The 17,642-nt window shown below is 38.3% G+C and overlaps 1 protein-coding gene across 2 annotated transcripts in view; it reads left to right on the forward strand.

The window, feature by feature from the left end:
- The window catches only part of TBL1XR1 (TBL1X/Y related 1), a 206,060-nt gene that overhangs the window by 180,823 nt on the left and 7,595 nt on the right, over positions 1-17,642 (forward strand). For both annotated transcript variants that reach the window (XM_063306430.1, XM_063306432.1), the window contains exons 5-15: positions 2,144-2,363; positions 4,209-4,341; positions 4,789-4,930; positions 6,048-6,111; positions 6,231-6,328; positions 6,805-6,865; positions 8,563-8,684; positions 9,486-9,560; positions 10,370-10,497; positions 12,951-13,116; positions 14,022-14,123. In XM_063306430.1, the coding sequence (XP_063162500.1) occupies positions 2,144-2,363; positions 4,209-4,341; positions 4,789-4,930; positions 6,048-6,111; positions 6,231-6,328; positions 6,805-6,865; positions 8,563-8,684; positions 9,486-9,560; positions 10,370-10,497; positions 12,951-13,116; positions 14,022-14,123 (1,311 nt within the window). The remainder of the gene's footprint in view (positions 1-2,143; positions 2,364-4,208; positions 4,342-4,788; positions 4,931-6,047; positions 6,112-6,230; positions 6,329-6,804; positions 6,866-8,562; positions 8,685-9,485; positions 9,561-10,369; positions 10,498-12,950; positions 13,117-14,021; positions 14,124-17,642) is intronic.

Below are 17,642 nucleotides of genomic sequence, written 5' to 3' on the forward strand. Positions count from 1 at the left end.
GACAGCTCCTAGAGCAATGATCATCAACCTTGTACCACTGGATGACTTTATGCAACATTGTGGGCACTAAAAAAGTAATAATAGTCAGAAGAAGAAATGTTAAAATCCCCACTTTTACTGTGAAAACACGAAGTTACTGCAAGATTTGGCTGCTTCATGAGATTCATAATTTGGTAAAAGACATGTGCAACTAGCTAGTACCATATGTGGAACATTTTACATGCACATTGAAACACTGATTGCTAGTCGGTCTTCAAATGTCATCTTTCAGGACCCCAGAAGCATGCCTTCTCTGTAGCAGTGCCTGTCCTCTGAAATGATGTTCCCCTCCATGATTTGCCCCCCACGGTGCTGGTATTTCAAAGGGCTTTGAAGACCTGGGTCTTCACCCAGACCTTTGGCGAGGGTGACTGAAGCCCCCTTTAGACTCTGGGGGTTGTTTTCTTTGTTCCCATCCAGTTTTATCATCCTCCTATCTTTACCTTTCTTTTTGTCTCTTTTTGTTTTCCTTCTTCTAATATTTTAAACAGTTTGTAAACCACCCAGAGTCTCTGGGATTCAGGTGGCGTATAAATTTAATAAGTTGTTGTTGTTGTTAAAGTCTTAAAGCGCTCAGCAGTTGGGCTTTGTTAATGTGACTTGTCCAGACATTGTGATTGGTCAGAGAGCTCTCTTAAGCACCCAAGTTTTGTCCTTCATTACTCCCACACTACAGAACATTCTCCCTCTGTCTTTTTGCTCAGCCTCCATTCTTTCTGCTAAGTCAACAAGGCCCTTCTCTTGAAGTAGGTCTTCTTACTTTGAATTAGTCCATAGTGATTTGAAGTATTTTTAATCTAATTTCAACTGATTTTTAATTATTCTTCTTAGTTGCCTTCATTGCCCTCTGGACAGTAAGATGGAATTATTATTATTATTATTATTCTCAGCTTTTTAAAAGATTTGCTTTTTTAAAAAAAAGTCAACAGATGCCATCTAGTGGTATTGCAGGTGCTATTTTTCCAACCTTCATCCTAGAGGTAACAGCTGTAGCTTATTGATTCATACTGAGTTTTCCAGAGTGTCTAAGAAGTAACAAGCAGAAGTTTCGTCACTGCCTCATTTTTAAAAACGGATGAACTGTGCACGCATTCTGTACTTCAGCATCTGTATCCAGTACAGAGGGAATCTGTGTTTTTCATTACTGGGTCTGTGAGGGCAGGATCCAGAAATAATCATTCTGGGCCTTCCTACCCCAGAGTCCAGTGCTTGAAAGCCATGATGCATTGAGAAAGTTAATTTTAAGGCTTCAGCCAGTCTGGGAATAGTACTGAGCTGAACCCATTATTCTAGAGCATATGCTTGTGAGGGCACCTTGAGTCGTCAGAGTCCGACCCTCTCACACTCCAATGCCCTTATTGGCTGCCGATCCCCAAAGGCCTCGTCGGATCCTTTATGGAACTGCTTCAGTTTAAAGTAAATTATTTTATAGGCTCAGCTCCTCTTGTCAGGCAGCAACTCAGCCAGTGGAGAAAGCAGAAGAAAGTGCTTATTTGAAAGAGAGCCAAATCCTGCCCTGTATTCCTTGCAAAACAGGCACATATAAAGAGATAGTTGCAGAATAAACAAAAATAAAATAGAAATAGAAATAACTCAAGCATCAACTGTTAATTACAGTTCATTTTTTAAAGCAGTTTTGCCAAACAGTGGTAGAGCGGTACTACAGGCGACATGGCTTCATGGAATATCTGAGAAGTATTGGGGTGAAACTCCGTGAGTAACACACCTGCTTCCCATATGGAAGGCGTGAGGCTCCTGACTAAAACCATGAGCAGCCATTGTTGGTCATTGTAAACAACCAGACTAATGACCTGATTTCAGTATATGGTAGCTACCAACTAGATTGTCGATTAGCTGGCTATAACCTCTCCACTTCTTAGTACGAGAATTACAGTTGCGTAATGCCTAGCTTGGCTGATTTTCACTATTACAGTAAACAGGGTTAATAATCAGAACTCTGTAGAATTTATTCATCCCAGCACATTCAGGATTTATGTCCTGTTTTCCAATTTCTGTTGCAAATTTCACCTAACACTAATGAAGGTTTTTTTTTTCCCCTTCTCCTCTTCCACTTGTCTCTTACCTTCTACCCCTGTATTTTTAGGATGGTACTTTGTTTGATGGTAGGCCGATAGAGTCTCTCTCGCTGATAGATGCCGTGATGCCCGATGTGGTGCAAACAAGACAGCAGGCGTACCGAGACAAGCTTGCTCAGCAGCAGGCGGCCGCAGCAGCGGCAGCAGCTTCAACAAATCAACAAGGATCTACAAAAAATGGTGAAAATACTGCAAATGGAGAAGAAAATGGAGCCCACACTATAGCAAGTGAGCTGAGCTGCCGTTAATAGATTGAAAATGGGTTGGTAGATAGCCTGGGTATGTGCTTGTGTACTTAAAAATACTGTTACTCCACTTTCTACATAAAAAAACACTCAAAACTTTTAAATGTTTTTAATTTAAAAAAATGTGTGTGTGTGTGTATAAATATAAATATAAATATAAAATGCAGCCTGTGGTGCGGACTTTTCAAACGTTTAAACCTTCAGGTCGGTCAGATGAGTGAGAAGGCAACTAAGTAAAGCCAAAGGCGGGGGAAAAACATCCACCCAACATAGCTATTATTTGGATTGGTTTTGCGACATACCAATTCATGGAAATGCACCTTCTTTTTTAGGCCACCATTGTCTTCCTTGTTTGCATTTACAACACCCTCTTGCCTGCTTATGCTGGAAATGCAAACTGTCGATGTAAGGAGATTCTGATGTGTGAGCCACCCCTGCTGGCAAAACAGGCAAATGATAGGGGTTCTCTGTCTTCCTAGATGTGAATATATCTGTATTCAATGCCAGTTGTGCTGGAATAGCTGATTCAGTCTGTTTCATACACACAAGCACATATATATATACATTTGTGAGCACGCACAGCCCTCTGCCTCTTAGGAGTACTGTTCCACCCGTGAGTAGAAGGCTCCTCTTAAATTAATTCGCCTGAGATCAAAGGCTGTGCTTAGCATGGTTCCTCATTTAATATAAAATGCACTGTGTGATCATCTTCAACTTCTACTCCCATTCCCTTGATACAATCCAAAGCTTTCAGCATTTTAATTTTAATTTTAATTTTTTTAAAAAAAAAACCTCAGAAAGGTTTTGATGCTAGCTCAGAATAAAACTGTTTTTGGTAAATCAGCTTGCGTTGTTTACTGAGAAATAGGTGCTTAATATGCCTTTCTTGCCAAATAAATATATTACTGAATCTTAGCCACTGATTGGCCATGTAGTTGCAAAATTCAGCTGAAGTTAGATGAACATGATAAAGCCATCAGTGAGCTGTTTTATAGAGCCAAGAAAGCCAAACTACCATCTAGTGCTGGTCCCAACACTGTCCTCTTTGAGCTTACATAATTTTCATCATGGAAGTGGTGGTGGGGGGGGGGGAACCACACATGCACAAAGAAGCACACCCTGTGTAAATTTCAAAACTATTTTGGCTTTATTTTAAGTCACTTCCATTATTTCCTTTATTACTAATTACATTCCCATTCATAATTCATCCATTTTTAAAGAGGAGGCAGTGGTGAAAGCATTTTGTGTTCCTCTTATCCACCTGTCATCTTAGCCTCCTCCCAAAATAGAATATCCCATCGGACAGTTATTGAGCTAAGGTTATTCTGATTTTTGTGGTCAAGTGGGGATTTAAATCACCATCTCCCTCCTTAAAGAACAGGATATGAACCTGCTGCAGCTTCTCCAGACTGGAGCCTCCTAAATATTTGAGATTATGTCTCCTATTATTCCTTTCTATTAGCCCCATGAGCTTGAGCTGATGGGAGTTGGGGCACTCTTATTAGGGCACTCTTACTTTAGGACCAAAATATAGACAGAATTAGTGACAAAGATATGGAACCTTACTTTGTTTTTTGTATTGAGTTAATTAAAAAAAAAGGATATGGAACCTTACTAAAAAAATTCGAGTAGATGTATACAGGTAGCCCATTAACAACATATCTGTTAGAGTAGAAAGAGTGAAATAATAACAGTGATGATGTCCTGAGTGTCACCTGAACTACAGGTAGGGCATGAGAAAGGAATGAATAATAATAGTAACAATAACAACAACAATAATAATCTAATGGTAACATACCTCCCTTTCCTTATGGTTTCTGTTGGATAGATAATCACACAGATATGATGGAAGTGGATGGCGATGTTGAAATCCCTCCTAACAAAGCAGTGGTGCTGCGGGGTCATGAATCTGAGGTTTTCATCTGCGCATGGAACCCTGTCAGTGATCTTTTGGCCTCAGGGTATGTTTTCCTAAAGAAGCTCAAAATGTAACCTCTCTATTCCAGTTTTAATCCTAAGGAGCACTTCTTCATTTCCATACCTGTGAACTTGTTGAATTGGAAATGTAAGAAACAAGGACTTTGATTCTGATTAGTAGCAAATAGACACTTTGGCTAAGCGCTATACAGTATGAAAGGGTTAGGGTTAGGGTTAGAGAATGCAGTTCTGGTTTGGTTGGTTGAACAGGAACAATCAGGTTATCTGCATAAACACCAAGGAGTTTGAATATCTATTATGTAACCATCTCTGTGTAGAGGATGGTTGTAACTGAACAGTGGTAGTACACCTTTTCTTGATGCTTTTCAAGAGCACTCCATATGTCTTTTCCTTTTTTTTTTTAACCCTTTGGTTATGGTGACTGAAAAGAATTGTATTTTTTTTTTAAAAAAATGCTGTTCATTTTGCAGATCTGGAGATTCAACAGCAAGAATATGGAACCTTAGTGAAAACAGTACCAGTGGATCTACACAGCTGGTGCTTCGGCACTGTATACGAGAAGGAGGGCAAGACGTACCAAGTAACAAAGATGTAACATCTCTGGATTGGAATGTGAGCAAAAACTTCCATGTTCAAATTAATGGAGTATTTTCAGCTTCTAACACATGCATTTTTGGAGGCGGCTGGTCCCAGTTTTCCCTGAGAGTGTGATCTTTTATTCCTACTGTGGCAGCACATGCCCATGCTAACTGTTAAAATAGGTGTTCTCCTGAAGTGTCAGTGTATGGTGTACCAGGGACATTAGCTGTACAAACTCATTAATCTAGACAACAATCCCCTGTTTTTCAGAAAGCTTTCAAAATTCAGCAGTATTTGAAAATTGGTTTGTACTATACTGTATCGGAGTTATAAAACAGCAATTGTGCCTGGAGTGTGGCTCCAGAGAAGGTGAAGCAAGTGGAATAGCAGCATTTGTATGGGTGAAACAAAAGCCATCTTCAGCGTTTCCCGATAATCTTGGCAGAGGCAAGGAACACATTCACCCCCAATTAAATCTTTGTGCAGCAAAAAACTCACCCCAGAGTCAAATCAAAATGAACTAACTCAACCATCAAGTATTTCACAGAGAAGAGTAGGGAGCAACTATTGCAGGTTCACTAAAGGAAGGATATTAAGATATGATCGATCTACAAGAAAATCAGTGCGAAATGAAATATTCTTTAAAAGCTTCTTGGTCAAAATGGCTAGCTGCTGATCCCCGAGAGAGGCTGTAGAACATTTTTTCTCTAAAGGTATTCCAGATAGGACTCGTTAAATACACTTTAGAAGTTTAGAGGTGCAAAAAACCATTCAGAGTTGAAATGGTCTGCCCCCCAGATACTTTATTCTGATCTTATGAGAGGTCAGAAATGTCCATCAGAAGGTAGGAACGCTTTAAGCAAGGTCGTCATGGGATATTTCAAGGTTGGAACATTTTGCACACCACTCCTTAGGTGTGGCAGTTCTTCAAACAAATGGCTTTTCTTTCTTGGGAGGAAGAAAAAGAATAGAGCTATTGTCCCAGTACCAAAGAAAGAGGTGGTTCCGGGGGCACATCAAAGCCTTGAGAGGGGATGTGTATAATTTACAGCTTATGCATCCCTGTACCAGAGGAAGCATGCTCTGTTTGAAGATACAGGCTTTTAAAACATGCAGTGATAGAATAATATTTGTACTTTTTATCCCACAGAGTGAAGGTACGCTCCTAGCAACGGGGTCATATGATGGTTTTGCAAGGATATGGACTAAAGATGGTGAGAGCAACATTTCTAGTTCTTTTCCTGTTTCAGATATAAAATACTTCAGGAAGAATTGTTTTAAATACTTTCTGTTAAAATCAATCAAAACATAACGTGGGTCTTCTGATTTTCAGGTAATCTCGCCAGCACATTAGGACAGCATAAAGGTCCCATATTTGCATTAAAATGGAATAAGAAAGGGAACTTCATTTTAAGTGCAGGTGTGGACAAGGTAAGACAACATTGTTTTATTTGAAATACGTTGCTGCAAGATGAAATTATGAAGATAGTTTAGGGTGTGGAACACACAAAACGAAGTGTTCTTTAGAAAGAACACAGGTAATTGGCTGTTTCACTTCCCTGTTAGCAGCTAGTGAGCATGTGTGGATGCTACCCTTCTTTCCAGATAAATTGTGGGGCAGGTATAGGAATATAGTCCCAATAGATCCAGATTACTTTTTTTGAGTTCGAAAAGTTACGTTTGCAATAATTGTAAACCTAGAAAGTACAGGTAACGTATGCCAGTGAAAGGAAGCATTTTGATAAGGAAAACCTGCAATTTATACCCTTCTACTAGTTAGCTTTTAAAAGGGAATCTGTGCTTTAAAAATATGGTCTTAAATAATGATGTTTCAGTTGATCTGATAGATTCAACATATTCAAAATTATAAAGCCATTTTATGGTTTTTGTTCCATTTTTGAATTCAGACCACAATTATTTGGGATGCACATACTGGAGAAGCCAAACAGCAGTTTCCTTTCCATTCTGGTATGTATTTTCTCTTCAGATAAAAGAAGGAACAGTTCATAAGCCAGTGTTTTGTCACTTAGTTAATAATGGATTTTAACTTTTTTTTTTGTAGTGTGGGGTGTGTCTGTGTGTTTATGGTCAGCATGCATTATCAACACCACTATTGATTGGTATTCCAGTTAGTTCAGCTGTGAGAGAATTACAACTTTTTTAAAAACAGAATTGCTATTTTGTTTCCGATTTCTTCTTTTTGACAGAAAAAGAAAACTTTTGTATAATTTGCTTTCTCTTGAGTCAGTTTAACTTCTAGTTTGCATTGCTGCCAGCAACGTATTATAGTAGACTGCTTTCTTGATCCTGTCATAGGATTTTACTTAAACTAATGATTTATAATATTCCCATTTAGGTTATACAGGTAGTCCTCACTTAATGTCCATTCATTCAGCGACCATTCAAAGTTACAGCAGCACTGAATGAAAGGACTTACAACTGGTCCTCAACGTTCTGGCTGTTGCAGCACCCCCATACTGGCCGTGTGAACAAAATTTGGTTGCTTGGCAATCAGCTTGCAGTCTTACAACTGGCTGCAGCATCTCATGGTCACATAGTCACCATTCGTGACCTTCTCTGCTGGCTTCCCACAAGCAAAGTCAGTGGGGAAGCCAGCAGGGAAGGTTGCAAGTTGCTTGGGTATGTCTCCTTCCACCCCCGGCCTTTCTTTGCTCACATGCACCCCACCCTCCTTCCCCTTCACTCACACGGACCAGGCCCTCCGTCCCCTCCTCGCTTGCGCACACCACGTTCTCCAACCCCCTGCCCTTCCTGGGTTTGTGCTGCTCCACAATACCCTCTCCCCTAACTTGCATGCAGCCTGTGCCGGGCCTCTCAGGGCCTCCTTCACCCCCCACCCCCGTGACATCCCCACACTCCTTACCTGGGACTCCCACTGCTTCTCACTTAATGACTTGCGCATCTTGTGGTTATGATGGCAACCTGGGATGCCTGGATTGCTGTCACTAAGTGTTGCAGTCACATGACTTTGTGCTTTATGATCGTATTGCTTAGCGACAGCAATCCCAGTCCCAATTGCAGTTGTAACTCGAGGACTACCTGTATTCTTTCAGCACTGTATAATGCATTTGGTATACCAGTATTCACACCAAGGATGTCTCTCATATTCCACCTTAGCTGAGTCATGTGATGAATCCTCAGTGCTGGAGTGAAAGCCTTTCCATGTTAGAGCCAATCCTTCCGCAAATATTTCACTAGGTCAGTCCAAAAATGTCTGGAGACCTTCAGAAATAGGTGTTTTCACTGATACTCTTCTTGTATATGTAAAGTTGGGAATAGTGTGGTGTAGGTATATCCCTTGGTTATATCACAATCCAGCTTCATCTGTTCTCAGGTTACAATTTTGTAAGAGGATTGTAGTATAGCAGCTTCCCATGTAACTTGCCTTGAGATCTTGGAGGAACGGTAGGATATAAATCTGACAAATAGATAAATACAGATTCTGATCAGTTGTAGTATTAACAGCTTCTCTTCAAGTATAAAAAGTCTCTCTTTAAACCTTTCCAGAATGAACCTTGCATTATACTTTGCATTCCAAATTCTGTTTCACTCTAAACTGGCCAATCATCTCATCATTTCCTTTTGCTGATGATTGCAAAGAAGTTTTATTTCTTCTGACTTTTTTCTTTCTTTTTTGTCAATAGCACCAGCGTTAGATGTTGACTGGCAGAGCAACAACACATTTGCCTCCTGTAGTACAGATATGTGTATTCATGTCTGTAAGTTAGGTCAAGATAAACCCATCAAAACCTTCCAGGGCCACACAGTAAGTAATTTTTCTTTAGCTGTTATCCACTTAGTGCTAGTTGCATGCGTGGAAGAAAATTAAGAGACACTATTCAGACCAGTCTGTCCCAACCCGCCATGCACCCTCCAAATATGTTGGGCTGCAATTCCCATATTTCACAATCTTCAGATTCTCAAAAATTCAACCCCAACTCGTTTGTAGGACATCAAATGACAACAAATGTTCCAGATGTTGAAACAGGAGTGTTTTCTTCCCTGTATGTATGCTATATTAGGTTGAATATGTCAAAAGTCACAATTCCCAGTAAAAAAGTGTCAGCTCTTCGTAGACATCGGACATGACTCATGTTTGGAGCATGAATTCAGCTAGTCTTCAGGGAAAGCAAAAGTTGTAATACATGATTCAACTTCTGCAATTTATACACCTTTGTGAAGTCTATATGCTGTTGCTGTGGAAGTTGTGGTGCTGTGATATTATTTAGAGGATGTTCTTGGTCAGTGGTAGAAAGTGGATCAAGGAGGAGGTCCCCAGTACTAAGTACTTTTCCTACTAAATTACTTTTTAATAAGTATGTTTTGTGATATTGGCCCCTTATAAATTTAATCCACTGTAAAGATCCAACAGACAGGCTCAATGGATTCTCCTATGTATGCTCTCTGCCCCTGGATTACTTCTAGCCAGACATTTTTCACTATGTTTTCTACACTGTCCCCTTCTTGTTTTTCGCTGAGGTGGGAAACCATTCTTCTTCCTTTAATTTGCTGTTTCTTTTATAAAGAAAACCGAGATGCCAATATCCCTCTTGCTGCTCATTTTCAGAATGAAGTAAATGCAATCAAATGGGATCCCACTGGTAATCTTCTGGCTTCTTGTTCCGATGACATGACTCTAAAGGTAAAAGTCCATTGCCGCGCTGGGCGATTTCAGACTCCTGTTGAGAAATCATTGGGAAAGCAGCTTCCCTCCACCTGCAGTTGTTGTTCTAACATTTATTTCCATACATATGTGATTGCACTGTGGAAATCACTGTTGCCTTCATCTGCCTGAGCCCTACAGCTACATTGCTGTGTGACTTATGTTGCTAAATTTCCAAAAGTTAATAGCATGCAAAAGGACTTGATTGCTTTCTTAGTCGTAAGAGGGTGCCCATTTATGAGTAAAAAGTAGGATAATAATGGTGGTGGGGGATGAAGAAGAAGAAGAGGAGGAGGAGGATTTGTGCAAAGTATGAGAGAGGATGAACACTCAGCTTCCACCCTGGGCCTGAGGAAGTAGTTTTTCCTTTACCAGTATGGAAGTCAGATCAGCTTGCTTGGATTGGGGGATGGAATTTGACATCTTTTTATCAGTCTGCATCCTTTCCCAGAGAAATTGTGTGCACTCTTTTGTAAACAGTTATAAAAAAGCCTTGATTCTACTTCTTCTGACATCAAGCTACAATAAGTTGATATTTCAACAATGTGAATCCAATAGAAACCTATGCTTTAAAAACATAACTTCATTTTTGAGTATTGCTATCTCATATCCAAGATATAAAATGGGTCTCTCTTTCTTTAAAAAAAGAATTAAAATCCTGGCTTTGTTTATCCTTTTGTTTTGTTTTTTACTCTTCTTGCTTTAAATCACTGTAGGATTTATGAGAACATCTTTACCTAAAATTAAATGCAGCTGATTGTTGCTTTCTTTATTCACTTTTCTATTAGATCTGGAGTATGAAGCAAGATAGCTGTGTTCATGACCTGCAAGCCCACAACAAAGAAATTTATACTATCAAATGGAGTCCTACAGGGCCAGGAACAAACAATCCAAATGCCAATCTTATGTTAGCAAGGTAATACAACGTGAGGTTTCCCTGTGTAGGAGAAAAAAAATGAAGCCAGTAATTTTGCTTGCTTATTTTTCTGAGCTAGTCCTAGAAACTGTTCTATCAAGGACAGAACGATAGGAGACTACACACTATTCTGCCTTCTCTGAATATAGAAATGGTTCCAGACCTGTGTTTCAGGATTTTTCCATGAAAATTTGGAAGATATTCAGAAACAGTACTCTTACTGTTGTAGGGTTCCTCTGCTTATTTTTCTTTTTCCTTCCTTCAGAATTTTGAAGTGTAATCCTATTAACACAGGTTACCTCTCAAGAACATGCTTGTTTTGCAACCACCATCAATCCCTTTTCTGATTTGGAAATCCTTTTTTTTTCTTCCTTTGTTTTTTTAACATATGAGGTAACATGAATAGATGGAACATGGGGAAAATAAAACATAGTTTGCTTTGATTGGTAAAACATAGTCCCTTTTTAAACATTTATAGAAGGAATCAAATTAACATTTATTAAATAGTTTAAAATCAGTTATAAGTGGGTTCTCTTAATATTACAGATCAGATTAAATTGGTTAACGTATTCTTTTAAAGTCACACCTGAAGAGGTGTCTAGTAACTTACATTTTACATGGGTTGCCAACCCTTGCTTATCCTGCTACTAAACATATATTCACAAACCTGCCACACTGACAGATGATCGTTTTCCTAGGTTTGGGACTTTGAGTTCCACCCACATCTCCTAAATTCCCCTCTCTCTCCAGAATGTAAACTAGACAATGAGGAGGCACCTTGCATTGGCATGCTTTGAATGATGGTTCTAATACCTAATCATCATCTAGCTAACCTAAGCAATCATAGATATTACATAGCATTAGGATTTAGCACCATGTATTTGAGTCACAACAAGGCCCTTTTGCTTACACAGTTGTTTGCTGACCTTTTAAATGACCAAGTTCACATTTACTTTCCTTGCTTAATGTTACCTAAGTTGTGGCTGCTTGATATGAAATGACCTGGTGTAATGGCTTTTCTTATTCAAGATGGGCAGAATTTCATAAAGCTTTATTGATTTTTCAAGATATAATTAAAACACAAAATACAGAATATGGAACAGATAGAATACAAGTCTGAAAAAAAATAAGAAAAACTAAAACACTGCAAGAATAGACAGAAGGACATAAAAGACAGATGACTTCCGACCTTCTCCAACACAGATATAAAAGCACATAAAAGAATCTCTTGCTATTAATTAAGCATTTAGTAACATTATTTCCTCTAAAATCAAACCATTTAATCATCAAAACTCAAAATCAGAATTTCATTTTCTTCTGTTACAAGCAAATAGACCAAAAGCAGCTTCCAAATAGAAACAAATCCGGTTACAGTATCTTCTCTTATCAGTGCTGTTAGTTCAGCCATTTGCGCCAGTTCCATTAACTTAATCATCCAATCCTCTATTGAGGGAATTTGTGCATCCTTCCATCTTCGAGTATATAAGAGTTTTGCTGCTGTTATCATATATAAGAGTAGAGTTCCATGTTGCTTCTCAAACTGTTGGTCCATCAAACCCAAGAGAAACAGCTCCTGTTTCAATTTTAAGTCCGTTTTGAGAATCTTTTGAGTAATAATACATATTTGATTCCAGAATTTCTTAGCTTTTCTACAAGTCCACCATAAATGATAAAAAGTTCCTTCGCCCTCTAAACATTCCCAACAAACATTTGATACCCCATTATACATTTTGGACATCTTATCAGGAGTTAATTACCAACGGTACATCATTTTATAAAAATTCTCTTTCAAATTATAATTCAGAGTAAATTTCATACCTTTGTTCCACATACTATCCCATTGTTCAAGCATAATATTATACCCAAAACTCTTGGCCCATTTAATCATACAATCTTTAACATACTCATCTTCTAAATTCAATTGCAACAACATTTTATACATTTTCTTAATAAGATGCTCATTGTTTGTACAAAGTTCCATTTCACATTGTGTTTTTTCATTAGCAAAATTACATACTTCCTTATGCCAATTAAACCATTCTGATAGTTGTGTGAAATTAAACCAGTGACAAATATGACCTTCCAATTCTAGTTGTTCCCTTGTTTTAAGTTTAGGTATCCCTTCTTCAAAGTTCAGCACATCTTCATATCTCAACCAGCTTGGTTTGCCTGCCATCTCTCTTCTAAAAAAAGCTTCTTGAGGGGACAATCACATAGGTACATAAGATGGGCAGAATTTCCATCCTGATCATGAACAACATTCCACATTTTTTCCATATCTCAGAAATTCTAAGACATGGAGAGTAACAGCCAGTTTTGCATAGTGAGCACTGAGAGAGAAAATGTTACATTTTGAAGTTGAGAGTCTTTTTATGATTGCGTTGGGATGTCAACTTTATGAATAAATTACAGTTAAAAAATAGTAATTACTGTTTTCCTCTTGCCTTTTGCAGTGCATCCTTTGATTCTACGGTCAGGTTGTGGGATGTAGACCGAGGGATTTGCATCCACACCTTGACGAAACATCAAGAACCTGTGTACAGTGTAGCTTTCAGTCCTGATGGTAGATACCTGGCCAGTGGATCTTTCGACAAATGTGTACACATCTGGAATACACAGGTATGTCTCCTGGAGCACTTGTGATTTTATCTGTTTATTTTTTCTTACCTGTTAAAGGTTTCTTGTGGCCTTAATCAGATCATCAACTGTATTAAAAGGGCAATTTTGGTCGGAAAGACAAAAGGATGACATTGTTATTCCTTATTATTGAATCAAAACATTTTATATCTCATGTTAGAGGCAGTACAGATCATTTTACAGATTAGGCAATAAAGACAGTCCCTGTCTTTCTCTTACATTCCAAATATTTAAAGTTGATTACTGTGAGTTTGGTCTCTCCTACCTCCCACCAAAAAAATCCATCTGTAAATAATGTGAGAAGCATTCTGTACTTTCTCCTGCTGATGGGCATCTACTCAGTTCCCAAGTAACAAAAGTATTTCAGAGCTGGCTTAGGAATGCTTGCTGTACCTTTCAGTGTCTCTAAAAGAAGCTGTGCCATTTTCTGGGCATTCAGGAAAGTAATGTGAGTGAACCCAGGAAAAGACTCAGCTTCTTTAAGGGGCTGTTGACAAATACAACAAGCACTTTTCTTGCTCTGGGTCCAGATTGTTAGGCCACCTAACAGGTTTATCCAGCGCTGTATTTTACTGATGCATGCTGCAGAAAGAACAGTGGGGCCAATTAATTATTGTTGTTTGTGTTGTTCTGAATACGTACTTGCCAGGAAAAATAATTAGTTAATGCTTATAATAATGAAAAAAAAAACACGTGAAAGGTCCCCTGTGCAAGCACCAAGTCATGTCTGGGGAGGTGGGGGGGAAATGCCGCTTTCGCGACGTTTTCTTGGCAGACTGTAGCGGGGTGGTTTGTCATTGCAATATAATACAATAATACTGTACTTTATTACTTTATTTCTGTAATGGCATTAAGTTATATCCCAGCCTCTTTTTTGTTTTTTTTAGACGGGTGCTCTGGTGCATAGTTATCGGGGAACAGGAGGCATTTTTGAGGTTTGCTGGAATGCAGCAGGAGACAAAGTTGGAGCGAGTGCTTCAGATGGTTCAGTAAGTAAAGCAAAATGAGATATTATACTTGATCCTTTTGCCAAATTCCAGTCCCAAGGGGCCCAAATGTGCTGGTTATGCTTGGGTCCAGCTTCACTCCTCTAAAGGGTAGTGTGTAGAATTTTTCTCCTGCAATTTATTTAGTACTCTTTAAAATAAAAATAAAATATTAAGCAATCAAGCCAGTAATCATGAGAAGAACCCAAGAGTTTGTTCTTGATAACTATAATATTATGAGGAATGCTCATTCATCAGCATTTGTAACCTAGGGTCTCTATCAGTATCAACCTTTTAATAACTTTTAAAGGCAACCAGATTGTTTTCTGTTGAAATATTACGTAGTTACTGGAAGTAAAGGCAAGGTTAAAAACAACAGCATCAGTACTTTGCAAGTTGCCTGGGAAAAGTAATGCAGGACATGTTTAAACATTCCCAAAAGCAAGGTTATGTTTAAATGAACCCAGTGAAGTGGTAATAAATTTTGAGGAGGTGATAAATGTTGAAGGAACTTCTCATGAAATCCCTCACTCAAGAAAAATCCACTGTCGTACCTTCAGGATGTTTCTCAAAGGAACTAATACTAGGGCTTAAAAATTCCAGTCATTAAATACATCCAAAAGAAACAACCATTCCTCTGAAAACTCAGCTGTAACCCATCATTAAAAGGCAAGAAAAAGATGTTGTCTTATGCTGAAAAGACAATAAATATGGCAGTAGGCATACTTCACTGGTGAGGGCATTACAAAGTTGGGGATCTACCACTGAAAAGGTACACTCCTGAGTAATTACTCACTGTGCCTCATCAGGTTCATGGCATCCTGGCCAAAGGGTTCCAAAACTAATCAATGTAATATGGATGATTATGACTTGGCATGTAAGAGGAATAAATGTAAAGAGCTTGAATTAATGAATGAAAGGAAAGAGAAAAATAGCTGTGTTGTGTATTTGTGAAACTAAGAGAAAAGGGAAAAGATGTAATATATCTGAATGTAAGTAGTCTGATCTCATGGACTGTAGTTGATGAATACATGCAAGGAACTGAATGGAAGGGCTAAAATGTATATTAGAAAATAGGAATTGGTATCACCTACACTATTGGGAATATGTATGTACGTACGTACGTACGTACGTATGTAGGAAAATAGGAATTACAGGTAGTCCTTGGTTAACAATGGTAACTAAGCAACACGGTTGTAAAGTGACTGTGCCAACTTACTCCGGCAGTTCCAGTTGTGGTTGTTAGGTGAATCCCACGTGCTCCTTAGGCTCAATGTCATGTGATAACCATTTGCGACCTCCTGCTGGCTCCCCTGTTGACTTTGCTTGTCAGAAGCCAGCACTGAAGGTTGCAAATGGTAATCACGTGACCACAGGTGACGAAAGTGTGTGTCTAACATATAGTGTATTTATATATTATATTTTATACACACACACACTGAGTGTCTAATATGTTATTTAAGAATAAATATATTTATAAGTACAAATGACAAATGAATTAATAAACATCTAAAAGCATACTTGATTTGATTGTGTATGATGAAAGATTGAGACAATTAGTGAAGCATGCAGTTAGTGATAAATCTCATAAAATGAGTGAAGAGATTTTTTTTTGGTAGTATCAAGAATGGATCTTGGGGAAAAATCATGGGAGAAAACAAGCAAAAGAAATTAAAACAGAATGACTGCAGGAAAAGGAAAGATGAATCCTGTATAAAATAGATGACATTGGAACCAAATTGGGAGTGAAAAAAAATACACATTGCTCCAAAAGAGTGTTGGGAGTTACACTAGGGATGTTTGAAAAAGGATTATTGGTAAAATGATGAAATAAAAGAGGCCGTAGATGAGAAAAAATGCATATGAAAAAATGATTACTACAAAACATGATGAGAGGTAGATACTGTTTAATGTGCATAGAGGGGAAAAATACAGGTACACAGCTGGAAAGTCAAAGAGAGCAAAGAACACAAGATTTAAATCGAGAAAATGCTGAGTGATTTTGATGGAAATAAAACATTTTGGAAGAGGGTAAAAACAACTAAGCAAGGCACCTCCAGCAGAGCAAATGAAATTCAAAAGAAAATTGATGGAATGGTTTGGGGTAGAAACTAAAGTAAGGGAATAGTAGAAGGAGCATTTGGAGTTTTGTAGAGAAATTTTAATGATACATGAAAGAGTGAATTGAGATGAATTGGGTGAATTTAAGTGCCCAAGAAAAAAATTGATAAGTAAACAAGTGGTACCTAGGACCAGTCCTCAAAGTTACGGACATCACAGTGTCTCTGCGGTCATGTGATCGTGACTTCAGTGACCAGCTCATAATTACAGTGTTGCAGCGTCCTGCAGTCACGTGATCACCATTTGCAATCTTCACTGCCACCTTCCAACAAAAGTCACTGGGGAAGCCGGCAGGAGGTCATAGATGACAACTACCTGACATTGCACTTAACAATGTCTCAGGATTCACTTAATGACAGCTGCTGGAATTCTGTTGCTAAATGATGTGGTCACATGATGTTGTGCTTTACAACCGCAGCACTTAGTGACAGAAATTCCGGTCCCAGTTACCATCATTAACTGAGGACTACCTGTATGTGTGCATGTGGTGTTAGCTTCAAATTACATACATTGTCAGTTGAACTGTTAACAGAACAAAGATATAATATGTTTTAGTTCAAGTGCAAACTTCAGCTTTTAATTAAAATGCCAACAATCATGGAAGTTAAATTGAATGGGAAAGCCATGGTGTGAATGAAAGAGTAAATAGCTAATAATCAGTGAGCAAAATCCATTCATTTGTCACTTCTATTAAATTTCTATTTGTCTGCAATCTGTATTAAACTCTCAGTGTACAACAAAATAATACAGTTAAAATGTCCATGTTATAAACATTAAAACTACTGCAATAATAATACATTCAGTTTAAAGGTCAGTTCAAAAGCATCAGAGCAGCAGTAGTTTATATCAGAAGGATAGAAGTCAGGATTTTTCCACTCCTTAGTCCCTTGAATGAGTGAGTAATGTAAAACCTGTTATATTTTGTTCACAAAGCACTTAATTAGACATTGCCAAGCTATACTTTTTATTTTAAAATTTGTGTCACACCATTTTACGCAGCCAGAGGGTCCTGATGTTGTTTAGAGCATTAGAACAAGATTGATTGATTGAATTTCTCGACCACCCAACTTGTATACGATGACTCTGGGCGGTTTACAGATATCTTTACAAAATGTCTTCAAAAATGCTCTCTTCTTTGAAAAGTATTTTCTAGGGCTGCCCCAAGCAGAAACCTTTAGCTTTGTCACCCAGTATGACAAATCTTGCTGAACAAGTTGTCTTCCTAGTCCTGGTCTGGGTCAGGGGCTGGGTTCGAACATCTGGGCTGCAAAAATCCCTATGATCATCAATTTTATTTATTTACCAAATGTTTATTACCAGTCCATTTGATGGTGATGGATTGCTTATGGACCTTAGGCCTTACTTGTTGAACCCCAGGGCTAGAGTATGTTTGTGTCCTTA

The sequence above is a fragment of the Candoia aspera genome, chromosome 6, assembly GCF_035149785.1.
Source record: "Candoia aspera isolate rCanAsp1 chromosome 6, rCanAsp1.hap2, whole genome shotgun sequence".
NCBI classification, from domain to species: Eukaryota; Metazoa; Chordata; class Lepidosauria; order Squamata; family Boidae; genus Candoia; species Candoia aspera.